Source organism: Arachis hypogaea, chromosome 7 (assembly GCF_003086295.3).
Source record: "Arachis hypogaea cultivar Tifrunner chromosome 7, arahy.Tifrunner.gnm2.J5K5, whole genome shotgun sequence".
Taxonomy (NCBI): Eukaryota; Viridiplantae; Streptophyta; class Magnoliopsida; order Fabales; family Fabaceae; genus Arachis; species Arachis hypogaea.
The window spans coordinates 2,772,701-2,800,025 of NC_092042.1; the positions used below are offsets into that span (position 1 = coordinate 2,772,701).

At 30.0% G+C, this 27,325-nt stretch overlaps 3 protein-coding genes across 7 annotated transcripts; 1 reads left to right on the top strand and 2 right to left on the bottom strand.

The window, feature by feature from the left end:
• The first annotated feature begins 3,259 nt into the window (after window positions 1–3,259).
• On the top strand, window positions 3,260–6,898 carry LOC112701956 (AUGMIN subunit 4-like). Of its 2 annotated transcripts, XM_025752781.3 has the most exons (13): window positions 3,260–3,434; window positions 3,530–3,577; window positions 3,713–3,832; window positions 4,168–4,518; window positions 4,605–4,710; window positions 4,820–4,868; window positions 5,070–5,163; window positions 5,314–5,385; window positions 5,459–5,517; window positions 5,777–5,845; window positions 5,932–5,983; window positions 6,307–6,384; window positions 6,591–6,898. In XM_025752781.3, exons 1-13 carry the CDS (start codon window positions 3,315–3,317, stop codon window positions 6,654–6,656), a joined length of 1,284 nt encoding a protein of 427 aa, XP_025608566.1. In that variant the 5' UTR covers window positions 3,260–3,314; the 3' UTR covers window positions 6,657–6,898. The 2 variants fall into 2 exon arrangements, with proteins under 2 accessions (XP_025608566.1, XP_072054699.1); XM_072198598.1 differs by having other exon boundaries at window positions 6,307–6,898.
• Window positions 6,899–6,982: 84 nt separating this feature from the next.
• Window positions 6,983–11,239, bottom strand: LOC112703908 (calcium-dependent protein kinase 2). Of its 2 annotated transcripts, XM_029287836.2 has the most exons (9): window positions 11,097–11,239; window positions 9,566–10,213; window positions 9,119–9,262; window positions 8,834–8,986; window positions 8,375–8,496; window positions 8,105–8,272; window positions 7,860–7,987; window positions 7,600–7,699; window positions 6,983–7,499 (listed from the first exon to the last, which is right to left on the bottom strand). In XM_029287836.2, exons 2-9 carry the CDS (start codon window positions 10,158–10,160, stop codon window positions 7,452–7,454), a joined length of 1,458 nt encoding a protein of 485 aa, XP_029143669.1. In that variant the 5' UTR covers window positions 10,161–10,213; window positions 11,097–11,239; the 3' UTR covers window positions 6,983–7,451. The 2 variants fall into 2 exon arrangements, with proteins under 2 accessions (XP_029143669.1, XP_072055064.1); XM_072198963.1 differs by lacking the exon at window positions 11,097–11,239 and having other exon boundaries at window positions 9,566–10,299.
• A 466-nt stretch (window positions 11,240–11,705) lies between these two features.
• LOC114924201 (calcium-dependent protein kinase 2) lies at window positions 11,706–16,522 on the bottom strand. 3 transcript variants are annotated; one of them, XM_072198961.1, is made up of 9 exons: window positions 16,136–16,522; window positions 15,160–16,028; window positions 14,182–14,325; window positions 13,904–14,056; window positions 13,651–13,766; window positions 13,136–13,303; window positions 12,919–13,046; window positions 12,510–12,609; window positions 11,706–12,114 (listed from the first exon to the last, which is right to left on the bottom strand). In XM_072198961.1, the coding sequence occupies exons 2-9, from the start codon at window positions 15,953–15,955 to the stop codon at window positions 12,040–12,042; spliced, it is 1,680 nt and encodes a 559-aa protein (XP_072055062.1). In that variant the 5' UTR covers window positions 15,956–16,028; window positions 16,136–16,522; the 3' UTR covers window positions 11,706–12,039. The 3 variants fall into 3 exon arrangements, with proteins under 3 accessions (XP_072055062.1, XP_072055063.1, XP_029143668.1); XM_072198962.1 differs by having other exon boundaries at window positions 11,706–12,435; window positions 16,136–16,490; XM_029287835.2 differs by having other exon boundaries at window positions 11,836–12,435; window positions 15,160–16,513.
• Between the last annotated feature and the right edge of the window lie 10,803 nt (window positions 16,523–27,325).

A 27,325-nucleotide genomic window follows, 5' to 3' on the forward strand; every position in this document is an offset into this window, starting at 1 on the left:
AGGTATAATTGATATCTTATTTTTCACTAATCCATAACAGAATCTAACTCAAATAAGTTATTTTTTAAATGTTTAAATATCTCAATTATAATGTGAGTGTTGAGAAGAAATTGTAGTTATTTTTTTCTTTATTAATCTCTTAAACAAATTATTCGGACAAACTATATTTATTTGTTAATATTTTTTAGTAGATTGTATTCTATAATGTAATTTTGACAAACTATATTTATTCCTTGATATTTTTTAATGGATTGTATTTTATAGCGTAATTTTAAAGTTTTTCTTTAGTATATTTAAAAATAATTAAATCATGTTTATTTTGCGAGAAGATACAAGATTGTTGGACATGTTTTAGTGTTTATTAATCAAATCATCAAATGGAAGCTATTTTGGTATTCCAAGACAGTAGAGTGAGAAGATACAAAATTATTGGACATGTTTTAGTGTCTCTTAATCAAATCATCAAATGGAAGCTATTTTGGTATTTTAAGGCAGTAGAGTTTTATGTTTGGGGTTATTCGTTTTAAATCGATTTGCATGTAATGTAATGTGTGGTCAAATTGTTTTAAAAAGGTGGAGACAAACTTTTTTATCAATTTTTTTTTTCTATCTATAAATATTTTTTATTATTTTATTATTATCTCTTCTTATTTTTTTTAATTTTAACTTTTTTTCTATCTCTTCTTTTTTTGTGTTTTTTTTCAAATACTCTCTTTTTTTGATAGAATTTTTTACGTGACTGGATAATTAATTTATTTATTTTTATCGTTCATTCTCTTCTCTATGGCATACTTAGGGGTAGCAAAGCGGGCCGCCCTGCCCCAACCCGCCTAGACCTGCTTCATAAATGGGCCGGGTCGGCTTGCTCCGCCAACTAATATGGTTCAAAATGCTAGCCTGCCCCACTTTATGGCGGATTAGCGAGTTGGCGGACTAGCCCGCTTGACTCTTTTTTTTTTTTAAAAATAAAATTCATTAAAATTAATCAAAAAATAATAATTAAAAAATCAAATACAAATAAAAAATAGTCAAATTATAATATAATTTTTTCACTATATTTTTTTAATTTTTAACTTCAATAAAATTGTTCAAAATAATATTTGTCAATAGAATCATCTTTATTTTAAAAAATAAGTCACATAATTTAAGCAAATATACGAAATTGTAAAATAAAATAAATAAAGTTAATAACTAAAAGAAGAATAAAAATAAAAACAAAAAAGTGTTTGAAATTTTTATAATTATTAATTTTATAATAGTAATCACTATTTTATTTAATAGAAAAAAGAAAAATAAAAATATTCGGCCTAGCGGATCGGTCCGCCTCGTCCCGCCAAAACCCGCCAATTTAGCGGGCCCCAAATCCTAGCCCGACCCGCTTTGGCGGGTTTAGCGAGTCGACCCGACGGGTTTAACCTGTTTTGCCACCCTTAGGCATGCTGTATTAATGGAGACTTAATTCACTTTTCTACTCTATGTTACTTTATTTATTCTTAATTTTGCTACTTTAATACCATTTTTATCTTATTTGTTTATAGGCCAATTCTTTTTTGTAATTTCCTGTACTTCTATATATTATTATTTTTATTAAATTAATTTGTACTTGATGTAAAAAATTTGGAATCACATGGCTATTTTAGTCATTTCGTATAATATCTTAGTTTTGTCCATATCTATTCAAACATAATACAGGATATTACATTAGTGTCTTGTCTATCGTATCCAAACATAATACATAAAAAATAATTTTTAATATTTCTGTTTTATTATTTCTATCTTAATGTCATGTCATGTCATGTCCTATCTTGTCTCCAAACACAAACACAGCGTTTATGTTTATCAAGCTACATTTTTAGAAATACAGATATGAGAAATAATAGAATTGAGAAAATTTTGGGATTACGATAAGGAAAAGTATAGGGAGCCAATGGTCTAAGCGTACAATGTGTACAATGGAGGTTTAGGAAGTATTAGAGATATGACCATTAGTGTTACATTGTCCTGTCAGTTATGCTTTTGGGATGAGTGGGGATTCATGACATGATATTAAAGTCCAAAATTAATTTAAATTTTTAGGATGAGATGTTTATTATTCCTGGTATTCGGATGGTTTAGCCCATTATACACATTGTACACTAGGCCATTGGCTCCTTAACACTACCCTTACAATAATTAGTTGTAATAGTAGTAAAAAAATATATTATTTACCGTCATTAATTTTGGTGGTTTATTTGGTGCATATCTATTATGTAGATAGAATCTTATAAAAGTTGGTAATGTCTCATTCATTATGAAATTATATTGGATACTGTTTTTTGTTTGGTGGGAAAGAAAATTATACACTATTTCTTTCTATTTAATTTTTATCAAACTCAAAATAGACTTTATAGAGATATTAATTCATGCAGTATTACATTATGTTAACTAATTTAACTATAAAATTTTACATATACAAATATCTAATTAAATTGCACAGTTATTTATAGCAATTAAACCTTTTTCCTAGATGAATTCACCGATTATAATGTTTTTGTCTTAATATATGGTAATATTTGGTGCAAAACAAAAAAAGTTTCTTAAAAAACAAAAGGTATATATTGATATTACAAAAATAGTCCAAAAAAAAGAATGGGTAAACCACTAAAAAAACACTTGAATAAATTAACGTTGATACAAAAATAATCTCAAATAATTTTAAAATACGACAAAAATATCCAACATTAAATATATATTTCTTACAAAATAATTTAGACATTGAATTTTGATGCAAATTTTTACAAACATGATTAGAAAAATGAGATATTATTATTCTTAAAATTTGGTGATTTTTTGCTAAGATAATAATATTTCATTTTTCTAATCATGCTTGTAAAAAATCACAACAAAATTTAACTTCTAAAGTATTTTTTAAAAAATGTATGTTTAATGTTGAATATTTTTGTCATTTTTTAAAATTATTTGAGGACATTTTTGTTGATAGCAAAATTCAGATGCATTTTTGTCAGTATCAAAATTATTCGAGTTAATTTTTGGTAGTTTACCCAAAAAAAACAAAGACATTTTAGGGCAAAAAAATTTGTGAAGCTGACAAATGTATTTGATGCGTATTTTACATAATCATACAATTATATCCTTTTTTTTATTACCATTCAAATATAAAATATATTTATTTTTGTTAATGTGGCCGTATATAATTGGTTGCACGCTTAAATTCTTTATTTTATCTGAATTTTTTATTGGAAGTTGGCGATGGAAGCTTGATTGAGATTTGAGAGAGTGACGTCTAACTCTTGAAATAAAAAGAAGAAGAAGAAATGGTGAAGGGACAAAACGTACCAAGCGAATTGAGACATGTTATTGATCAGCTGGAGCGTTACTGCATGGCACCCGATGGATCTCTCATGTCCATCAATGTTTACAACGATCTCCACCTTGTAATCATAATCATCATCATAATAATAACAATTCTCCTTCAAATTATGTGTTCATTGAATTCAATTTTGATTCTCATTAATTGAATTCTACGCAGGCAAGAGAGGAAATGTGCAGGGAGAGAATACGCTACCTGGAAGCCATGGTACAAAGTTACAATCACCTTGTTCATGGACATGAAACTATTGATTTGATTAATTGCATGGCATGCTTAGTTTAAGAACAATTTTATTGTGTGATAGTTTTGATGTATCCATGTGGTGAATTGCATTGATTGAAGGCAATATACTCCGAGGTGGTTGCAATGGTGGAAGAGTATCATGAATCATCGAGCTCCGGCGGAATAACCGATTCTTCTGGTGGTCTTCATTCGCCACTTGGAACGATGAACTCTTCTCAGGTTTTGTACAAAAATGCTATGTACTCACCAAAAATCAGTTACCAAATTAGCCATTATGTATTTTTGAATAAATACATGTGTTGTTTAAATAATTTTCAATGTGTATTTTATATTCCAATATGTATTAAGTGGCTGATTTGGTAGCTGATTTTTAGTATACACGTAGCATGATAGGGTTTCGTATTTGTTATCCTGCTAACTTCTTTTCCTTTTTGTTGGTTATAATCTTTGGTACATTACTATGTAAGGATTTGCATTATGTGTTTACATATGGTTGTTGGTTATGGCTTAGGTTGATTGACATAAACAAAAATTACATTTTCTCATTCTGTTAGGTGCATAAGACTTTAGAGCATCGGATGGCTGTGGCCGAGGCGGCTCAAAGATTGAGACTTCCACTTATTGCTGAAGATGGGAAACTTCATGAGCATGAAGATATTGAGAAGTTGAGTGTGGTGTCTAGAAGCTTCATTGATAGTAACAGTTCCAGTCCCAGTGCCACCATCTATTCAAGCAATGCTGCAAATTATGCTACTCCAAGAAGCTCCATCAGTGGGGTTAATTCTGCATTCTCTGGCGTAGTAGATTCGGCGGAACCAGGAATTTTTGGTGTCCCTGATCGCTTTTTGGGAATTACACCTGCTTATTTGTGGCAAAGTCAAATTCAAAAAACACCATCATCTGGGGTATACTTTTAGCATAATTTTAAATTTGAATTGAAATGTGTACTTTCATCATTGAAACCTAAAGAAAGAAAAACAAAAATCTTTAGGATATGAGAGAATACTGCAAGTCTCTTTCCCGTGAGATAGACGATCGCCTGAAATTGAAATGTGATATGCTATTAAGTGCCTTTGTATTGGATGTCGACGAAAATAGTAAGTGTAATCTGCATATTATTATTCTAATTAACTGTGTGATGCTGATTCTTTACCTTGGTTTATCATTTGTAATATTTGCTAACTGATTCCTTGGTTCTTGATCTAGATTCTTTTTCATCTCCAAGTCTAAGAACGAGTTCGTTGCTTGCAGAAAGGTATGAGCTAATTCCAGTAACGTAATCTTTAATTGTTTGAAAGTTCTTATTCACTTGTAACATGGAAAATTGTCATGTCATAGAGCAAATATTCATGTTTTTGTAATATGAAGTAGAGTTAAAGAGCATAGATAATTCCAGTTCTAATAGTTTTGACTTTTGAATACATAGCTATTAACTGCAGTGTCTCAATCTAAACAGGGTGAAGTCAATGATTGAGCAGATTGAAAGAGAAGAAACAGCATTGCGAGAGAACCTTTATTCTGCATATAGAAAGTTTGCTGAATACTATAATGTACATGCATAGACACTGAGTATAATCACCTCCCTACGAAATTGCACACTTTTTTTTTCTGTGTATGCAAGTTGAGGCATTGCAATTTACATTCTTTTCCATCTCTTGCATCATCTTCACAATTTTACGTACTAAAACCTGTTTTAATAGGTCCTGGAGCAGATACTTGGGGTGATTATTGAACTATTTAATAATTTTAAGTTGGGACATCAACATGATTATGTGAGTATTTAACAAATTCCATTATAATTGCTAAGGCTGCATATTCTCGACTTACCCCCGATGTATTTGTTAGGATGAAGTGAAGAAGTCATGGCTCTGTCAAAGATGTGAGGCAATGGATGCAAAATTGAAGTTGGTTTTTTATCTGTTACCTTTGCTATGATTAATGTTTCTTAATAATTAAAATTCAAATCATATCTGTATTTTATTTTATTTTAAATATGATTCTCTCTATATGGCTGAAATTATAACAAATTTATGAATTCCAAACATCGGTTGGTTTACGTCATATGCATCGTATATCTACTTCAAATTATCTTTTTAGCAGCATCTTTAAGTTTTTTCCAGGTGACATTATCTGATAAAATTCATGTTTTCCATTGCATGTCAGGGTCCTAGAGCATTTTTTCCTTTATAAGACTTACAATGAAGAAACCGTACCTGCCCTATATAAGATAAGGTACAACCATTGAATCCTAAGTTTGTAAGTAGATCTGTTTTAGTTTTAATTTAGCTTTGTTTTTTCCTTACCCGTTTTGTTCTTAGGGAATATATTGTTGAGGCTACTAAAGAAGCTTCTGATACTTATAATAAAGCGGTATGTTTTTATGTTTACTCATGCATGTCTTGGTATTTCAGTGATTAGTTATTATGATAGTAACACAAGAAAAGATTGAGCAATAATCATCTTCATCTTCTACTTCTAGTATTATATTTTGAAAAAGCTAAGGCAATGACAAGGTTGACAACTGACATTGTATCTGTTACATGAGACATGATCCAATTTCGTCTCTAGCTTCGAAGCAATTTCAGAATGTGGTTCTTGTTCCAGTTACATCAAGTGCAAATGTGTAATACTTATATGGTTATATTTATGGTTGTGATAATGTTTTAGTTTTTATATTTCAACCTTTTTAACAGTTTACTCGCCTGATGGAATACCAAGGTCTTGATGATGAATTTGAGGACATGGCAAGGGAGTATGAGGATATTTTAGAGGTGATTATATTTCTTTCCTTAGTTTTTAGGCCTTTTAGGCCGTTTGTAAATGCAACGTTAGTTTTCTCTTTGTTTATTTATTTATTTATTTTTTGAAGTTGGCTTTGAAACTCTGGTATGGGATAAACCACCTAGCATATGAACTTTCTCAAGTATTTGGCTTTGTTGAATTATTATTTATTCCTTATATTGATGATGTTTTGCAGAAATTGGAAAATATGCAATGGACAATTCAACAAGTTGAGATGGATCTGAAATCATTTGCTAGATAACCAAAGCATAGAGTATAAGAGTTTAGTAACGAAGCTTGTGAAAAAATTAAGTGTTCCAGCCTCATGATTTTGCTAAATGAGGGGAAGCAAAATATATGTTGTAGTTAAGATTTTTTTGAGCTTTAGTAAACTTTTTATAGTTTATATTGCAACCTTGGCAAATGATCCGTTATTTTCTTTTCTATTATATGAGGATGAATTTCATATTATAAGTAATAGAAAATGAAGTCCTTTTTAATAAATTATAGTGTGACTATTCTTTGTTTTTTGCCTTTAAAGTTTAAAGTTTAAACATTATTTCATTAGGCTATTCTTTATTAGAAGTATTTTTCTAAGGGGAACTTTTTAAACATTAACTTCTTTCTAATACAATGTTGAAATTACATTCCAATAAAAGTGAATGAAGAAACCAAACAATTGGATGTAACAAATTTTCTGTGCAGAGATATTCTGTGATTTAGAATAGGCATTGCCTTCTTGCTAGGTTACTCTAACTGCTCATCATCAACAACAAAATCTTATCCCACTGGGTGGAGTCGGTCATATGGATCAAATGATGTTATTGTGCTGTATCATATATCATATCTGTAGTAAAATTGATCATACAAAGATCGTTCTAGCTTTCTCCACATATCCAAACCACCTTAGATGAGATTTCACCATCTTTTTAACAATGGGTGCTACTCCAACTTTCTATTCCAAAATCATTATTCCTTATTCTGTCGATACGAGTATGATTTTTTTTTTTTGGGTGTCTATACGAGTATGATTATTTGCATCTTCATTTTGGCCACTCTAACAGCTCATCATTGTACAAAATTCTTCATAGCTTATTCTACCATCCTGTGATACCACAAGATTAATAATATTGAGTTTAGTATAAGCTGAGGAACTATAATAGAATCTTATAGCAGCTCAATACAAAAAGATAAAATATGCACACATTATCTGTATCAATTTGAGAGATTATTTCATTGATTGTGACTTCATCATTGGCACCAAATTCTGCCATGAGTGTGTTCAGATTATCTCTTGTAATAAACCTGTAATGAACCAGAGTAAATATGTCAATTTGGAGAAATACTTGCATGTTTCTGAAGCCAAAAAAGCAAAAATCCAAAATATGTAACTGTAAAATCAAACTAAAATTATTATTCATGTGTTATATATTATTGGAAAAGAAATTAATGTAGAAAATCTTACCCACTCTTGTCTATATTAAAATATTGGAAGGCCTTGTAAAGATTTTGATCTCTTTTTAATCTATGCCTGTGCATTGCAGCAGTGATGAACTCTAGGCAGTCAAAAGTGCCATTTCTATCCATATCAACCTAAGATTTGACAATAAAATGTAATTAAAGATTTTGAAGACATATATAAAAAATGAAGATAAACAGATTATAATAATAAATGATGCTAAATCAATGATAATAGGTTGCAACACTTACAGCATCCATAATCTGCTTCGCTTCGGAATCAGTAAGCTTTGAACCAAGTTTTTGCATTCCTGTCTTCAGTTCTTCAGAGGTGATTGCACCATCATTATCAGTGTCCATATTTGCAAACATTGTCTTCAAACCTCGGACCTCTTCTTTAGAAAGATTTTGCACAATAACCTACGATTATTAGAAAATAAACAATAAAAGGAGTTAACTAACTCTTAGGCAATAAAGAATATGGTGGTTTCTTCATGCAGCTTGTGTGGTTGAACAACATACTTTGAGGGAAAGTTTCTTTAGCATATTCATTTCTCTGAATGCATTCATTCTGGAAAGGATTGCATTGTCCATTGGCTTGTGATGAGAAGAAGCCTTCACATTTTCTTTAATCCACTTGTGCTCTACAAGTCATACAATTCAAATGATTTAATTAGTAGAGAAATTAAATGCACTAAATGGGAAATTAAGTCCTTAATCATGCTAAAACCATTCTATATAAGTGATTTTTGAGTGTAAATTAGTATCCACAAATAGGAATGTCCAACTAAAACACCCTTAGTTTATGTTTCGCAAGAGTCTTGTGACGATAGATAATACAAATATAAAAATAAAAGACAGAGACAGGACAGAATAGTTGTGTATATCGATCATGTTCTTTCTAAAATAGTTACCAAACGGAGTCTTTATAATAAAATTCAAATTATAAAATAATGCTTATATATGCTAAAAATTACATACCTAGCACCTCAGCAGATGTAATGCGTTTCTCTGGATCAAGTGTTAGCATCTTAGACACAAGGTCTTTAGCATCCTTTGATATTCTTGGCCATGGATGACTTTCAAAATCGATACGACCTAGTAGTATAGCTCTAAATATTCCCTCTTCTTTCTCTGCAGCACAGATTTTGTGTAAATGGAAAAGTTATTCAAGTCTAGAATGCAACAGAGAAAAGTTCAAGTGTTAGGCTCTAATACAAGGTAATGATTCTTAATGTGAAAGTCAAAGTCAAAGTCAAACTTTACCTGCCCAAAATGGAGGCATACCACTGAGTAAGGCATACAATATAACTCCTGCACTCCATATATCTGCTTCCTTTCCATGTTTGCCTTTTAGAACTTCTGGAGCAATATAGTATGGACTCCCAAGAACATCAGCATATTTCTCTCCTGTATGAATTAATCAATGAAAGTTTATTACATATTCCAAGTTCAAGAAGATACTCTTATCATGTTTTTTGTTTTCATTTATCGTTTTCACTTTTTTCTTTACAGAATCTTGAAAAACATTAAACATTCATTGCATCGTCTTTAGGTTTTAGTGCTGTCCTTTTTACTAGACTCTAATTCTTGTTTTCTATCCTATTTTGTTCGGTATCTTATAAACATTTATTTTTAGATGTTCAAATAACATTATTCTTTTCATTATTTAACCAAATAGACTGAAAAACCAAACAAAAGATCAATTCTTACCTTGTTCAATGAAAGAGGCATGGCCAAAATCAATGGCCTTAAGAATTGCATCTTCACCCCTAGTAGAAAACATGAGATTCTCTGGTTTGAGGTCCCTATGCATAACACCCATGAAATGGCATTGATGAACAATGGTAACAATTTCTCTACACAATGAAGCAGCATCTCTTTCATTGTAATGACCCTTTTGCATAATCCTATGGAGAAGATGGCCACCTGAACATAGCTCCATAACAATATGAACATAAAGAGAATCCTCAAAAACACTTTTGAACTCAACAACATTTGGTTGGCCACTCAAATGCATCATAACTTGGATCTCCTTCTTTAAGGCATCCTTATAATCACCACCTCTGCTTAGAAGCTTCTTCTTTGAGATTGATTTGCATGCATATTGCAAGCCACTTGATCTCTCAATGCACAAATGTGTCACACCACAATTGCCCCTCCCTAATTCCTTCCCAAAAGTGTAGAACTTACCAATGTGTTCAAATGGTATCCCAAGAATTGATTCAGAACTTTCATCAAATGGGTAGGGTGCATGTGCTTTTGCTTTTGCTTTTGAACTTTGGCTTTTACTTATACAAGCACCCATATACTTGAGAATGTTGAGATTATGGACTGTGATTTGTCACACAACAATTATAGCTGCAAAGAATTTGTAACTATGAGACTAATTTGATAATAACTTAATTACTATCTTAGAAAACTTAGTTATAACATAAAAGCTATTTTGTCCTACATAATGTTTCCAAAAATAAATGTTAAATTAAGATTTGGATTTGAGTCTAGAAATATTATTGGAAAATGTTATTTATACATCAATACAGAGAATCATTGTAAAATAATCATTACAACTAAATAAGAGAATAGAAGTAGGATTGAAATTATGGAGGAAAAAAATTAGTTAATACCTCCTTAATAGGGCTGTCAAATAACAAATAATTGTGGACAAATATTATTTAATGAAAGAAAAGAATTAATTCAAATAACTACTTTTAGTTGGTTTATATATAGATTATGTATTTGTAATTTCCAGTTAAAACAATATACATATTTAACTAGTGACAGCATTTTCTATTTTCCATTTTTGTTTTTGTTGTCTCTTAAGTCTTACTAATGAATTGGATGCAATACATGAAATTATTTCTTATAGTGTTAATAATGTTGGGTTATTTGTGCTTTTCAAATTTTTCATTTCATAACATTCAATCAGTTACAAAATGAATTAATAATGTCATTAAACATAAATACTAACCATATCATATGAATAAGGAGAACAATTTATTTCTCATTGATACAAATGTCATGTAACAATTTTCAACTAGTTTTTCATTTATTTATTTATTTTTAATCAAGACTATCAACTAGAATCCATAACAATGAAATGATAAGAACCCATGAGAAGTAAATCAATTGAAAAAAAATAAAAAAGAACAGAAAAAGAACATGAGATATAGTTGATAAAAAAAAACTATGTATATATATATTAAACTAATGGTAACATTTTCATGACTCAAAAGGAACTAACCTTCAATGTAGACCTTTAAATGTTTCTCTAACTTGTATTTGATTACCAATGATCAATTTTGAACTCTCAATAAACAAATGCAGTCTTTGAAAATTGATTGCAATGTAAAAGACTAAAAGGAGATAGAAAATGTGACTTTATACAATATAAAAGGCAAGTGAACAAGAGAATGACAACTTCACCAATAAGAAAATGTGACTACATTAGGAAATATATAGGTTTCAATCTCTCAATATAGTAAAATAGGGTCTTCAAAATCAACATATTATAAATAGATTCAACACCAACTGTTCCAACAAACATTTTCATTTTCAATTTCATTTTCAAATTCATTATAAATAGTTAACGCGTCTTAATTTTGTTTAACTAAAATATCGGAAAATAATGAAATCGCGATATGTCTAACTTGACTTCTTATTCAAAATTAGTCCCTTAAATGGTCTTAATTTTTGAATCCCAAAAATAAATAATTAAAATAAGTAACTCATAAAAGAGACAACAATAGTTTCTCAAATCTTATTAGTTGGATTTCTAATATTATGGTCTAAATATTAATATCAAAAGATTTTATTTTATCTTTTTTATTCATGCTATAAACATTAGATAAAATTTTATGATTCAACAAAATTTTATTTCAGCTGACTTTAGAAGTCACAACAAGCAACAAATTACATGAGAGATTAAAAAATAATGTTTTAAAGTGGAGAGGGGAAAAAAAAAAAAAAGAAACCAAAGAAAGTTGATATCAGTCACTCAGGGCATTGAAATTTTGAAACTCAAAAACAAATCTAAAATTTATAATCTTTACATGCCCTGTTAGATAATATTATTTATTTTTATTAAATATTGGAAAACCTTCTAAGAACATTACAAGTACATGATGCCTTTTCACTAGAGGGGTCCTAGCAGCTGCAGACTCTCAAAACTAGTGAAATTATTTCATTTAGAATAGTTTGCCTTGATGAGTTGTTCCACTCCTCATCATTGTACAAAATTCTTCATAGTTGATTCTTCCATCCTGAAAAATAAAATAGAAGATTAATCTATTAATAATGTATAACTAAAATCTCATATAAAAAAAACTACTCCCTCCTTTTCAAAATTATTTGTCAATTTCGACAAAGTGATACATAATCTACTTCGTCCAAATTGTCTGTTTATTTATTGTTTGATTGCTGACGATATCCCCAAATCCGATAGACCAAGGATTAATCCTTCACAAATCTAGGCTTCATTTAAGGGTTTGTCGTTGGCCACTGGATTGCTACTGCACAAGATAGAATTCGAACCTCCAACACTTGCTTAAGCGGACAAGTGAGCTAATTACTCGACCAACTGTCTGTTATTTATTATGAATTGGAGGATGGAATTAAATTAGAAACTTGTAGCAACTCAATAAGAAAATAGGCTTACATTATCTGTATCAACTTCAGATATGATTTCCCTGATTGTGGCTTCATCACCCATACCATATTCTTTCATGGCTGATTCTAGTTCATCTCTTGTAATAAACCTGAGTCAATATTAAAGAAAATGCAATCAAGTTTGGAATATTCATCAATTGATACTTCATATGAAGCACAAATACTGCTACATGACACAAACACAACACAATACGGATTCAGAGATCCGACAATATTTAGAAATTACAAGATACAACGCGGCTTTACCAATGACCATAACATATAAATTTGGTAAAATAATAAACAAGAAACACACTGTTAATTTTGCCTTACTTAAAAATATAGAAATGCACATGAAACTTCATTGACAGTGTCATACATCTAACATTCAAAGTTAAAATCAAGATAGAAGGACTAACCCACTGTTGTCTTTATCAAAATATTGGAAGGCCTTGTAGAGATGCTCATCTCTTTCTAACCTATGTCTATGCATTGTAGCAGTGATGAATTCTATGTAGTCGATCGTGCCGTTTCCATCCACATCAGCCTGGTTTAAGGAATAAGAACGTAAGCTTAGAAGATTCAAAAGAAACAAAACAACAACAACAATAATAATAAACATTGTGAATTACTGACAGCATCCATCAACTGCCGCACTTCGGCTTCAGTGAGTTTCGATCCAAGTCGTTGCAATCCAGCCCTTAGTTCCTCATATGTGATTGAACCGCTATTGTCAGTGTCAATATTTGTAAACATTGACTTTAAACCTTGGATCTCTTCTTCAGAAAGATTTTCAGCTATGACCTAAAATTGTATCAAAATCTAATCAGTTTTATCATTCCCAACTTAGACTTACATACCTCTATACTATGGTTTAGAAAGAGTGATGGGAGATGATGTCATAACAAGAACACTAGAATGATATGTTTTATATTTCTCAATGTTTAACCATTAGAGGCCGTTCAACTTCTGCTTTCATTTTCAGCATTTTCTACTTTTAGAATTTTGTGAAAGAAAAAATGAAAACAACAAAATCATATTTTCTGTTTCCATCTCTTATTTTCTTTTTTTTTCCCCCAATAATTTCTAATTAGGGGTACTAAGTATGCCACTGAATACAATAAGAATCAAAGAACAATTAAAATACTTACTTTGAGTGCAAGTTTCTTTAGTTTATTCATTGCTCTAAATTGCTTCATTCTGGAAAGGACTGCACTGTCTATTGGCTTGTCAGAAGCATTTCCATCTTCTCTAATCCATGGGTGCTCTAATCATTCATACAATACATGGACTCAATTAGAAGAAAAAATTAAAAATACTTCAACCGAGAAGATTCTTAAGGATGATGCTACAACTTATACATTCAATCATCAGCAATAGGAATCGGAAACAAGGTTAACCTACCAAGAACTTGAGCCGAAGTGATGCGTTTCTTTGGCTCCTGTGTAAGCATCTTACGAACGAGGTCCTTAGCACTATTTGATATGCTTGGCCATGGGGCGCTTTCGAAATCAATATGGCCTTCCAATATGGCATCAAATATTCCCTTTTCCGTCTCTACATAACATTTTAATGAAACAAAGTCATCAAGCTCAATTTGTAATGAAGAACAGGGGAAAAGAAAATGATAGGCTCTAACACGAGATTATTATCCTGTTATTAATATCAAAGTCGCATTTTACCTGCCCAGAATGGAGGCACACCACTGAGTAAGATATATAATATAACTCCTGCACTCCATACATCTATTTCCTTTCCATATCTACGACGTAGAACTTCCGGGGCAACATAATAAGCGCTCCCAACTATATCACGATACACCTTGCCTAGAAAGAATTAGTTAGAAAGATAATTAATATATATTCCATTTCCAAGGTGGAAAAATCTTACTATCTTATTAGACAAAACAAGTCCTGCTTTAGAAATATGAGAAAGTACAAAAACAAGGTGAAATTGCATTCTTGCAGAAAGATTATATCTGAACAGATATTGGTGGATTATGATGGAACTAAAATAAGTAAGAAACTTGTCATTTGAAAAAAAATGAAATTATGCACAAGATATTAACATTTCCTAATCATCTTGAGTTCAAGAATCTCGTGAAACCTAAGGATAGAATGCAAATCAAAAAATAGAATCTGGTCAACTTGATCAATCAAGTGAAGTCACCATGAAGGACCACATCAATACTTTATGTGCTATCATACTTTAATTCTACTTTATACCATGTCTACCGTGCAGAAGTGCTACGGAAGCCAAAGGAAAAAGTTGATATCCTCACAAAGTCTTAAATATTCATCCTAATATATATTCAAAGTTAATTAATTTACATGTCCATATTTAAAGAAACATATATGCAAATCTTAGCATAAATTGGACAGCAAAGAAGTGTAACAAATCAGGAGATTCAGGACTATTAACGACAAGTTTTGTCAACAAATTGACAGAAACAACCCCGGTTAATTTTTGATCTGGAAGGTTGAACAATTTACAAAAATTTCCCACTCCCACAGCAAGGAAAATCATCAGATAAGTTTCAGACACACAATTACAGAACAGTACATGAGTATGGTAGAACAGTTCACTCTTTTGTCATGATTAAACTTATGAACCTAAAAATTTCAAAGAACCAATGTGTGAAAAAGGATCAAAATTTTTACCTTCATCAATGAATACCGACAGGCCGAAATCCGTGGCCTTGAGAAGTGCCTTGTCATCCTTACTGGACAACAAGAAATTCTCTGGCTTAAGATCCCTGTGCATCACACCCATGAAATGGCAAATATGAACAACATTCACAATCTGTCTGCATATTGAAGCTGCAGCTCTTTCACTGTAATGTCCCTTTGCAATGATCCTATCAAAAAGCTCACCACCTGCACACAACTCCATGACAACATGAACTGAATGCTTGTCCTCATAAGCACCTTTGAATTCAACAATGTTTGCTTGTCCACTCAAATGCTGCATAATATGAATCTCCCTTTTTATATCCTCCTTATCAGATTTGCTAACAAGCTTCCTCTTTGAGATCGATTTACAAGCATATTGCAGGCCACTTGAATTCTCAGTGCAGAGATATGTCACACCAAATTGGCCTCTCCCCAATTCTTTTCCAAGGGTATAGTATTGCCTAACATCCTCTAATGGCTTCCCAAGAATTGTATCTGACCTGATAACAGGTTTTGGACTTGGAACAGGAACAGTGTTCTTGTTCCAATTGGCTTGAGGTGCAGCAGGTTTCTCAGGTATATTGTAAGGTTGCCGCTGTTGTTGTTGTTGTTGCTGTTGTTGTTGCTGTTGTTGTTGTTGTTGTTGTTGATGATGATGATGATGATGATGATGATGATGTGGAGGTGGAGGAGGGTTCTTTGATTGGTTCACATAGGGTTCATGTCCATGTCTGTAACCATTGTATTCATGTTCTGATCCTTTTTTACTCAAACAACCACCCATGATTGTGTCACAGAAACAGAAAGTAAAGATGGTTCAGACAATTCAACAAACACCACCAATACAATACTTGAAGCTGAATCAGTCAACGCATATAAAAAAAAGCCAGATGAGAATTCAACAAGACTATACAAACAGATGTTAATGAATATAATAATAAAGCTTTGGAATTGGATCAGGAACCTTGAAAGTGAAGATAATAGAAGAGACCCCAGATAAGGAAAAGAGAAGAATATGCAGAAAAATTAAGCAAAGTCTGAAACTTTGATAATATATGCAAAAGGGTATATGAGAAAATGGATCAGAGAATCTGGGTTTTTGTGAAAAGTTGGATGGGAATAAGGGACAAGCTGGTCAACTATTGAATTTGGATTTGGATTTGTATTAGTGAGAAGTTTGATTTGAAGTGTTAAATGGTGCGACCAGAACAAAGGTTAGAACTTTAGAATTTAGATAGAGAAAGAAGGTTCCTTGTAAGAGTTACAAACACACCCAAAGGACCGAATCAGAGATAGATGGAGACAACATGAACCACTTTGGTGTTTTGCTTTCACCCATGTTTTCAAGCCCATTAATGTTTTTTTTATTATTATTTAAAAAAAAAGACATAAGTACATTTTATTAGGTAATGATCACGTTTGATTGTCTGTTTTAATTTTTAATAATGAATGATATATTATATAACATAAGAATATTGATTTATAAATGAAAGTGAAATGATACAATTTGGAACTATTCGATTTTATATAAATGGTAATTATATGTACTAAACCCTTTTTAGCCAAGGTTTGATCATAATTTTTTTTATCAATAAGCATTATTACAATAATATTTTGAAGTATGTAGAAAGTATATTTCATTGATATATTTTCTCTTGAGTAACTTTCTTAAATAATTAATTTATATATATATATATATAATTCCTAATAAATTATAGATCAGATATTTTGATTTTAACAATTTTTTGTTTTTTAAAAGTTTGTAAGAAATATTTTCATACACAAATTGTCCTTTCTATCACTTTTAATCAAATTTTTAATAGAAATAGACTTTTTTTATTTTTTCTCAATTATTTTTATAAAGTATGATATCTCATCATACACTTTGAGATAAAAAAAAATATTGAATGAATGAATGATAAAAATCATACTTGACAAAATAATTGGAAGAAAAATTTAAGAAGATTTATTCACATATTTTTAATGAGTGTTAGATAAATAAATTCTTAATAAATTTTATTATAAGATAACTGGATAAAAAAATTATTATAAGATAAATTAATCTCTTTTAAAATTATGCCAACAAATTATAGTTCAAATAGTATAATCTCTCTATACTCATCTAAAAAATTGCAGATTCGAATTTTTCTATCTTCGGTATAAAAAAAATCTCTTTCAAAATTATAATAGGTTCAATCTATCCAACAAAAACAATTATCAATAATTTATAGCGAATACAAATTTGTTGAAAACTGAAAAGCAAAATATCCTACCTAAAATTTTTTAAGATGTATTTAGATATTTACTTGGAAAAAAACTACTCTGTAGTATGTGCTAAAAAATACATATTTAATAAAAATAACCATATCTATTTACGGATAAAAATACAAAATGAGAATAAAAGATACATAAAACCTAAAACCTATTTTCAATTTTGGTTAAGACCCTACCTGTTAGCTAATTCTTTAAAGGAAGGGTTTGAATCAATCATGATAAACTGATAAACCATATTGATGTCATACAAAAACAAGATCATTAATAAAAATGGGACCCTTTTGACTCTAAATCACGAAGTGTTCACACATGTACTTTACTTTTGATTTGGCCTTTTAATTTGGAAGTAGTTGTTGTCTAAAATAATAAAGAAAGAAAACGTGTTTGCAAGTAATAAAGCTTAAGGAAGCAACTTTTAATTACTTTAACCCTTCATTTATCTTTTTTTTTAGTCAAAGTAGAAAACCCTATCATTTTATGCCAATTCTCTAACCCTAGTTCGTCTCATTTATCTACCTTCTCATTCTGAAAAGAATATTATTTTCGTTTTTCAAATCTTCTTGCTTCATCAAAATCAAGGATTGGAGCACTCAAAGTCAAATTCGATCTGTTTTAATTTGTGATATTCTACGATATAAAAAATTTCGAATAAATGTGTTTTCGATCCCTAATTATTTGTCTAATGGACTTCACACTTCCTAAAAAATCTAAAAATTCAAATCAGTTCCTATCTACTTTTATATGTGTACATTCCAATCCTTAGTTAGAGATTGGAAAGAGTATTTACTCAAAATAAATAGGAACTGGAACGTACATATATCAAAATAAATAGGGACCGATTTAAGTTTTTAGATATTTTAGAGAGTGAAAAGTCCATCAAACAAATTATTAGGGATCGAAAAGGATATTTACTCAAAAATTCCTGGATTTATATATATTTATCAACTAACTATCAATACATTTTATTACTTGTTCATCTTGGTTAGTGAACTATAAAAGAGAGGTATCACTTTTAATTTTAATATATTCAAGCATAAATTCTTACTGTCTTTTTTTGAAAAATTAAATGCAAAATGTTTGTTTTTTATAACTATGTTGATGAGAAATGAGAATAATTATATGAAGAGAAAAAGCCAAAATAAACCAAATCTTTCGTAGAGGCAAATAATTTGAATTTGTATCCTTTCAACAAGCCAACAATTTCATTGGAAATGATGCATCTAAGTAACGAACATATTCACCTGTCAATATTGCATATAGTATTGACGATGATTTTATAACCGTCGTAAAGAATTTTAGTGACCATTAAAACTGTCGTTAAATAATAAAAAAGTTGTCACAAAAAATTATTTTATTGTATATGATGTTCTAGTTAATACTATAATATAGTATAAGAAAATTTTTAAATGTACCAGATGTTGAGTTTAGCAAACAACAATAATATTTTGGTAATGACAAACATAATATTAATTGGAATAATAGCCCAAAGGTGTTTTGATGGTTTAGTTAATGTTGTAGGCACAAAAATCATGAAGCAACCCAAAGAAAGGAAATTATATATCTGAGCCATAGTTACTTCGATTAAGGTTGCTAAATGAAAACGAATCCAAGCAGTTGAGGTTTGGAGTTAGTGGCAGTATCTGCTGCTTCACAAGAAGCTGCACCTAGGTTTAAGTCCTATGAAAGAAAAAAATGAACCTTTAAATAAATTTATGTAGTGTGTATGGGTGTGTAATACATGAATAATGTCTAGAATTAGAAGTTGTCTAATTCATCTGACCTAAAAAAAAAGAATCCGAAATTCAGTTCATTGCCATTTAGGAAAATGGAAAGCAATTCTCAGCTGGTGGTGTTACAGGGTTTCGGGCATTGTACAGAAAAAAAAAAGAGGAGTTTACTTTTTCAATTTAACATCAAAGAAGAAAGAAAAGTAAATCTCGAAAGTTACATCAAATCAATGGAGCTTTAAATCAACTCAAACAACTGATCTATTTCAAAAGAAAAAGGTAAAAATTTTCTATTAATAGGCAAGCAAATTACTTGTGGAATTCATCTTCTTTCTGCACATGCAATTCGGAAAACAAAAAAAATGGAAGTTACTTTAATCTGTTGTGAATCAATGATTGATAATGAAATTTAAAGGCAAAGTACAAGGTTAATGGTTTGGATTTATCAAACCCACTGAGGATCTGTTTTCAAGAAAGCTGCGTTGATTAACTCTGATTCAAAATCCCTTATTTTTTGATCTGATTAAAGATAAAGCATAAGGAAGTAAAACCTCAGCTAGCTCAAGATTCAAAAAGCTGACTTTGTGACGCAAGCCCTAGGTATGGAAACAGAACTCATAGAAAAAGAAAAATTATCTTCATTTCTACTCAATGGGAGAGAACCAAAATCTGAGTTTCATTGAGAACTTCTTTGTAATAGTTCAACTTTTTGGACAGTGTTTCTACAACAAAGAAACATTCCGCCAAGATCGAGAGCTTCATCAGAGAGTGCTAAATCCAGTTCATCTTATAGTGTCAAGGCTGTTAAACATTATCTCATTCATAGTTTATCATTGAATATTTTGTTTGTACGTTATATCCTTCTTTATTTCTATTCAGTGATAAAAGGCATATAAGTGAGGCATTAAGAAAAAAAGCCATTGAGAGAAAAGGTAAACAGAGAAACTTGGAGAGAAAGGCCAAGATTTAATTCTTGTATCTTTTGATTGTATTTCTATTTTGTATTTTGTATCTGATGCATCCCTTGTTAAGTTGGATAAGCACTTAGTGTGCTGAGGTTATATGGTTGAAATGATAGTGAAAATAATATTAAAAATTTCACCAACATTGTAGTGGAGACTGTATGTAGGTTGCATTGCATAAGACAAATGAAACATGATATATGGTTGTGTCATCTTCTTCTTTCCCGCACTTATTTTAATTTTCATAATTTATGAGACAAAATAAAATTATCTTCTATATAATTCATCTCACAAACAGAACAAAAGTTAAGTTTCATTTTCTGATTTGATGCACAATTAATCAAAGTTAAAAGAAAGTCATAGATTCAACTTCTTTTCTCTAGGTCATCAAAAACTTTTACCTAAAATATCGACGTCCTAATAATTTTAATTAATATATATTTTTTATAATTGAGATTAACGGTTAAAATTATTGAAAAACCAATATACTTTATATACTTGAAATTCTTCCTATAGGGTATTAAAGAATAGAAGAGATGCTAAATTATTACTGCAAGCTAAGGGAGACCTAAGTTATTCGAGAATATGAGAAAAAGTAACAAAGTAATTTAAGCATCAAAAATGGATTCTCTCACATTTTTTTTAATATTAAATAATAAAAGATTATATTTTATAAAAAATTAAAAAAATTAAAAAGATCTATTTCTTCTTAACAACAATAGATTTAAAATTTTTTAATAAATATAAGCATTGTATAAATAATATGATTCTAATAATAAATAATCATTTTGATAGGATAAAAATAAGTCGGTACGTATATCTTAAACAAAAGTTTAGACAATTCTATTTTATAAAAAAAAAATTATTTTAGTGTGGCCACGTACTTAATGGAGCTATTATTAGCTATATATATACAGCACATGCACGTTAAATATGACATGGCGACTATGACCATCCGCTTTTTATTTTTAATGTTGTGGTTCAATGATCTTTTTTTAACAATATAAAAATTTAATATATTTTTGTATATCACAAATTTAGAGGTTAAATTTATAATTTTTAATTTGTTTTTTCATAAATATGTAAATCTAAGGGTTATATTTTTATTTTAAATTATTTTAAATATATAGTTCTAATCTTTAAATTTATATTTGAATGTTGAAAAACCTTTAAACATGTTAATCAGACTGTTCGATTTGTTTTATAACAAAAAAAATTCGCTTCACCATAAATTAGATCCTTCGATTTGTGCAATATAAAATTCGACCCTTAAATTTTTCAAATATAAAGATCGAATTGTTATTTAAAATTATATATATACCAGTTAACTGTGATATTAGATTACATATAATTTTTTTTATTTCTAAAAAAATTAGCCAAGACCATCATCATATTCTTATTATATTTTCTTTTGGTTACTTTTTTAAGTGTTAGAAACAAGAGACCAATCTAAAAAAAGTATTTTGTGTATTGTTCAGTCTAAAAAAAATACAATGTACAAGGAGTATATATAACTGTTAGAAAAATTAAAATAATAAACGCATAGAATCCTATTTGATTTTAATAATTTTTTATTTCGTTCATCTATGTCTATGGATTTTAGTTTTTGTAGCTGGCTACTTTACTTAAGAAAGACAACCATAGATGAAGCATTTATCATGTAACAATAAGAGATACTAAAAGAGAGGTTATTGGAAGAAAAAAAGAGCAAGACAGAGGAGAGAGGGGCTTGTAGGAGGCAATTAGGCGACAAACCAGAAAATGCAATCAATGCATGCAACAGATTTAAGGGGCAAAAGGTGAAAAAGATATCTGAAAGTCTGAGAGAGAAAAAACTGAAGAGTGAGATGTGTTTTTACATAATTTTGAATTGTTGTAGAAGGAGAAAAAGTGTTGGCATTATCTGTGCTTGCATTGATAATTTTAGGAAATAAAATTTGAAATAATTATATCTCTTTTGATGTAAAAAAAATAACCTAAGCTCTGATACCATGTTAGAAACAAGAGACCAATCTAAAGAAAGTGTTTTGTGTATTATTCAGTCTGGGAAAAATACAATGTACAAGGGGTATATATAGCTGCTAGAGGAATCAAAGTAATAACCACATAGAATCCGACAATTAATATACAGATACGCTATATAAATACAAATAATACTAATTGATCTAATTTGATTCTAATAATTTTGTATTTCGTTCATCTATGTCTATGGGTTTTAGTTTTTGTAGTTGGCTGCTTTACTTGAGAAGGACAGCCATGGATAAAGCATTTATCATGTAACAAGAAGAGATACTAAAGGAGAGGTTATTGGAAGAAAAAAAGAGCAGGATAGTGAGGAGAGGGGCTGGCAGAAGGCAATTAGGCGACGAACCAGAGAATGCAATCAATGCATGTAACAAATTTAAGGGGCAAAAGGTGAAGAAGATATCTGAAAATCTGATCCTAGAGAGAGAAAAAATCTGAAGAGACGTGTTTTTGCATAATTTTGAGTTACTGTAAAAAGGAGAAAAAGTGTTGGCATTGTTTGTGTTTGCATTGATAATTTTAGAAAATAAAATTCGAAATAATTATATCTCTTTTGATGTAAAAAAAATAATCTAAACTCTGATACCATGTTAGAAACAAGAGACTAATCTAAAGAAAGTGTTTTGTGTATTATTCAGTTTGGGAAAAATACAATGTACAAGGGGTATATATAGCTGTTGGAGGAATCAAAGTAATAAACGCATAGAATCCGACAATTAATATACAGATACGCTATATAAATACAAATGATACTAATTGATCTAATTTTATTCTAATTATTCTCTTAACACTAAGGTTGTTATCTAGCATGTTTGAAAAACTATATACACATAGATATATAAACAATCAACACTGCCGTCGTTATCGTCATCATCGTATTTTTTACTATAAAAGATTCAGACGCGGATATTGTTATCCATGAAAGACGAAAATTAAAGTTATACCCATGAAAGATACATTTTTACCGACAAAATTATCCAAATCCTAAAAATTAAATAAAATTTTCAAACTACCCTCTAATATAACCTAACTCTAACATCTAATTTTACTCCACACAACTACTCTCCCGACCCTAAATCCTACCACCACTTTCATCCTCAACTACCACCATCATTGCCGCCATCACCATCAGCACCACCGTCACTTCTCTTTCCACATCCCAAAAACAAACCTTTTCCAATCATAACGCGAATTAATCATTATTCCCACTCCTCATTTCTATGCTGTTGCAATCTCTCTAACCACCAATTTTTCTCCTCTCCAATCTTCCACCACCAATCTCCGTTCCACCTCTGTAATAGTGGGGGAAGTTGTTTGTGACAATTCTCTCATTCGAGAGTTTCGATCTCATCAAAGACTTGCTATGAAAATGAGTTTGAAATTTCACTCCCTCCACGTTTTTTCTCAAATTGTGTTGACTATCGAAATGCGATGTCAGAAAATGTTTCTGTTTTTTTTTTTTTGTTATTGATTCAGTGATTACATCACTACTCTTAACTATCATTGTGCCGGTGCCATGGTGGTTTCTATTTTATAGAGGGTTTCGATGGAGATTTTTCTCTTTTGCGATGAAGTTTAAGATTTCGCGTTGATTTTTGCCAATGAAAAAGAATTTTAGGACTGTTCGTGCTCTTAGCCTCAGCCTCGGGGGTTCGATTTGATCGATCTTAACCCTAGTAAAAATTTGCATGTGGAGGACAAAAACAGAAAAAAGAAGAAAAAATAGAACTTTGGAATTTGATCGCTTCTAACTTCTGCCGCTATTTTCTTGTGGGCTTCTCGTCACCCAAACCTCCACAGGCAATCCGCCGACACCATGTGCTGCAGCTTTGCGTCGAGCCGTCGATGAGTTTGTTGATGTCAGAATCATTGTCGTAGGGCTGCCAGAGTGTTGCCAGTGAGGGCAGAGAGGGATGGATGGAGATTGCTTTGCTGGCGTGCGTCTTCAACGCGCAGCATGCTACCGACAGTAGTGGAGCGATTCGGAGACGATCGAAGAAGACATTGCGGTGGTGGTGTGGGTGGCGGGTAAGGGTGTGGTAGGAGTAGTAATGAGGGGTGCGGTGATGGGTCATTGAATTGGGACTGGTTTTTATAGATTTGTGTTTGACATATTAAGTGCTCTCTTTCTCTTTTCTCTTTTCTCTGTCTTTCTCTAGTTGGTGATGGTGGTGGTGGTGGCAGTGATGGTGCTAATTGAGGATGAAAGTAGTGGTAGGGGCGGGAGAGTGGTGGTGTGAACTAAAATTAGAGGTTAGAGTTAGGTTATATTAGAGGATAGTTTGAGAATTTTACTTAATTTTTTAGAGTTTGGATAATTTTGTCCGTAAAAATGCATTTTTCATGGGTATAACTTTAATTTTCATCTTGCTTAGATAGAAATGCTGGCGTCCAAATTTTTCATGGTAAAAAATAATTATTTATTCGAAAAATAATTTTTATAAAATCATAGATACAATACGAATAAAAAAACTAAAGATTATGGCAAAATTGTTATTTTTTATTTTATTTTTTTCTATAAATTAAATATCATGTTAAAATTGTACGAGTAAAATATCAAAGTTGATAAAGTTGCATTTATTTTTTGAGATTGAGATTGAAATGAAAAATCCAAAAAATGAGAACATAAAAAACTGAAATAACTAGTGACAAAAATTAAAATGTTAATAATAGTTTTTTAAGATAATTTCATTTAATTTTTTAAATTCTACATCTACTAATCAATCTCTATATTATTTTTTTGTATTAAAAAAAATTTTAAACCTAAATAAAAAACTACAAGAAAAAATAAAATAAAATGGAATAAGATAACTCCTCTACAACCATCATCAACAATTAATCTCTCCTATTATCACTCTTTCTATAAACATGTGTGTTAGTTTAAAGGACCAATTTCTCTCATATTACTAATCTTCTTTTTTTTTTTTTGTTAGTGGATTGGAGAATCTCCAATTCTAGGTACATAATACACCTACATATTCCTCATACATTTTATCACATTTTTTTAATTGTATTATGTAAAATTTGAACCCTAGACTTTTTAGGTGGAGAGGAGAAGACATGCCATGTGAGCTAAAGTTCATTGGCGATTACTGATCTTTTTAATGAGTGGCTCTAAGTTTACGTAACTTCTAAGGCTGCTACCAGCCTACCATTATGTCTTTGAGTTAGCTCATTGGCGATTACTGATCTTTTAATGAGTGGCTCTAAGTTTACGTAGCTTCTAAGACTGCTACCAGCCTACCATTATGTCTTTGAGTCCATTTCGATCATGATCTTTCTCAAATCTAGATTCCAGACATTCTGGAGCCCATGCAAAAATTTCTTTTTTATATTTATCTTAAATTAAATATAATATTAAAACATAATTTAATCTTATATATTTTACATCAAACACAATATAAAAAAATAATTTAATCTTAGATGCTCAATATCAGATAATTAATATTCTTTTTTAAATACAATCTAAAAAATATTTATAAACAAATACATTTTAATACCATAGCTACCATATGTAAGGAATTGAGTGTAAAATAAAATCTTCATGTCATTCGTATTAAATATATTCAATACCACAACTATTACAACTAATTAGTTATCATAAAATAAAACCATTTTTTATATTTTAGACTAATGACTAACCTAGTAATAAAATAGAATAATATCTTTCAAATTAAAATAGAATTCATTTTCTCTATTTGTTGCTTTAGACACATTATCATCAAAAGCAAGTAAGTGAAACCTGGAACCTACATATGGCAAGGAAAAAATAAGGAAAAGTCTAGAGACCAACAGTTTTATTAAATTCGGGCTAGCATTTAACCAATAAAAAAAAAGGAAGTAATTTTACACTATTTGAAGAAATCTCACACCATTAAAAATATCATTGATAACTATTTAATGATTACAAATAACAAAAATTAATGACCCTGACACCATAGTTATCAAATTCGGACCAGACCGGTTGGTTCGATCGGTTACCGAACTCTAAACCGATCCAGATTAACATTTGAACTGGATAAATAAACAAACCAGTCAAATTTGGAAAACATGGTCAAACTCGGTCTAAACCGAGACTCAAACCGGAGCGGGTCAACCGCTGATGTCAGCGTCACTCAATTTCAAAAATTGAGAATATACACTAGGCGCTGCTGGGGTTCGAACTTGAGTAATTCAAGTTGCAAAGAGGCCCTTGCAACCACGGGCAAGTTTTCTCTTTATATTATATAATGTGTTTTAATAAATATATTTCTAACTATTAAACATATCCTAATTAACTACTTATGTATTAATTCTTTTAGTAATATAAATTTAAGATATTTTTTATCTTTTTATTCTAGTGAATAGTATTCATATTAATTTATTTTATTTTTTATTTTATACTTATTTTTTTTAAAAAAGAATTATTTTTTAATTATATATAATTATTAAAATAAAAATTAAACTTTGTTAAATATTTTTAAATTAAAAAAGATAAGCAAAAATTTTTTATTAATTAATGATATATTTTTGTTATTGATAATTATATAACATCTATTAATACTAATATTTTTTAACATATATTTGAATAATGTAATAGATACTAATTAATTAATGAATTAAAAAATAAGTTAATTTGATATAAAAAATTAAATTTTATATAATTAATTAATTATGACCGAGTTAACCGATTAAACCTGTGACCTACTGGTTGAACCAGTAACTTGATCGGATCGATTGTCGGATCCTAGCACTCCTCGTTTATATAACTTCTCTTGTGTTAGATTTTGTTTTTAAGGAACCACATCTTTTCATAGTTTTAACTGCATCTTTATGTAAAGAAAGGAGCTCACCAAATCCTTTCATATCTAATGAGTAATGACACATACTTTGTCTTTTAATTTTGGATATATACTTTTTTTTATGGTTTAATTACTTCGTTGGTCCTTATAGTTTCGCAAAATTTTTAATTAGGTCTCTATATTTTTTTTATTAGGTCCCTATACTAATTTTTTTTAATTAGATCATTCTTAGCCATAATTGGCTTAATTTTATAAGGACACAACTAAAAAAAATTTGGTGCAAGAACCTAAATAAAAAAAATTAAAATGTAAGAAACCTAATTAAAAAAAATTAGTGTAAAGATTCAATTAAAAGAAAAAAATACAGAAACCTAATTAAAAATTT

What these genes read in the sequence shown, in the direction of transcription:
- LOC112701956 (XM_072198598.1), top strand. Translation starts at nt 3,315, where the DNA reads ATGGTGAAGGGACAAAACGTACCAAGCGAATTGAGACATGTTATTGAT. An exon ending in ATTGGATGTCGACGAAAATA is followed by an intron (nt 4,711 to 4,819) that starts GTAAGTGTAATC and finishes TTCTTGATCTAG; the next exon opens with ATTCTTTTTCATCTCCAAGT. An exon ending in CTGATACTTATAATAAAGCG is followed by an intron (nt 5,984 to 6,306) that starts GTATGTTTTTAT and finishes CCTTTTTAACAG; the next exon opens with TTTACTCGCCTGATGGAATA.
- LOC112703908 (XM_029287836.2), bottom strand. Translation starts at nt 10,160, where the DNA reads ATGGGTGCTTGTATAAGTAAAAGCCAAAGTTCAAAAGCAAAAGCAAAA. An exon ending in TGCCTCTTTCATTGAACAAG is followed by an intron (nt 9,263 to 9,565) that starts GTAAGAATTGAT and finishes TAATTCATACAG; the next exon opens with GAGAGAAATATGCTGATGTT. An exon ending in CTCAAATTGATACAGATAAT is followed by an intron (nt 7,500 to 7,599) that starts GTGTGCATATTT and finishes GTGGTATCACAG; the next exon opens with GATGGTAGAATAAGCTATGA.
- LOC114924201 (XM_072198961.1), bottom strand. Translation starts at nt 15,955, where the DNA reads ATGGGTGGTTGTTTGAGTAAAAAAGGATCAGAACATGAATACAATGGT. An exon ending in TGTGCCTCCATTCTGGGCAG is followed by an intron (nt 14,057 to 14,181) that starts GTAAAATGCGAC and finishes AATGTTATGTAG; the next exon opens with AGACGGAAAAGGGAATATTT. An exon ending in TAAAGAAACTTGCACTCAAA is followed by an intron (nt 13,304 to 13,650) that starts GTAAGTATTTTA and finishes ATACAATTTTAG; the next exon opens with GTCATAGCTGAAAATCTTTC.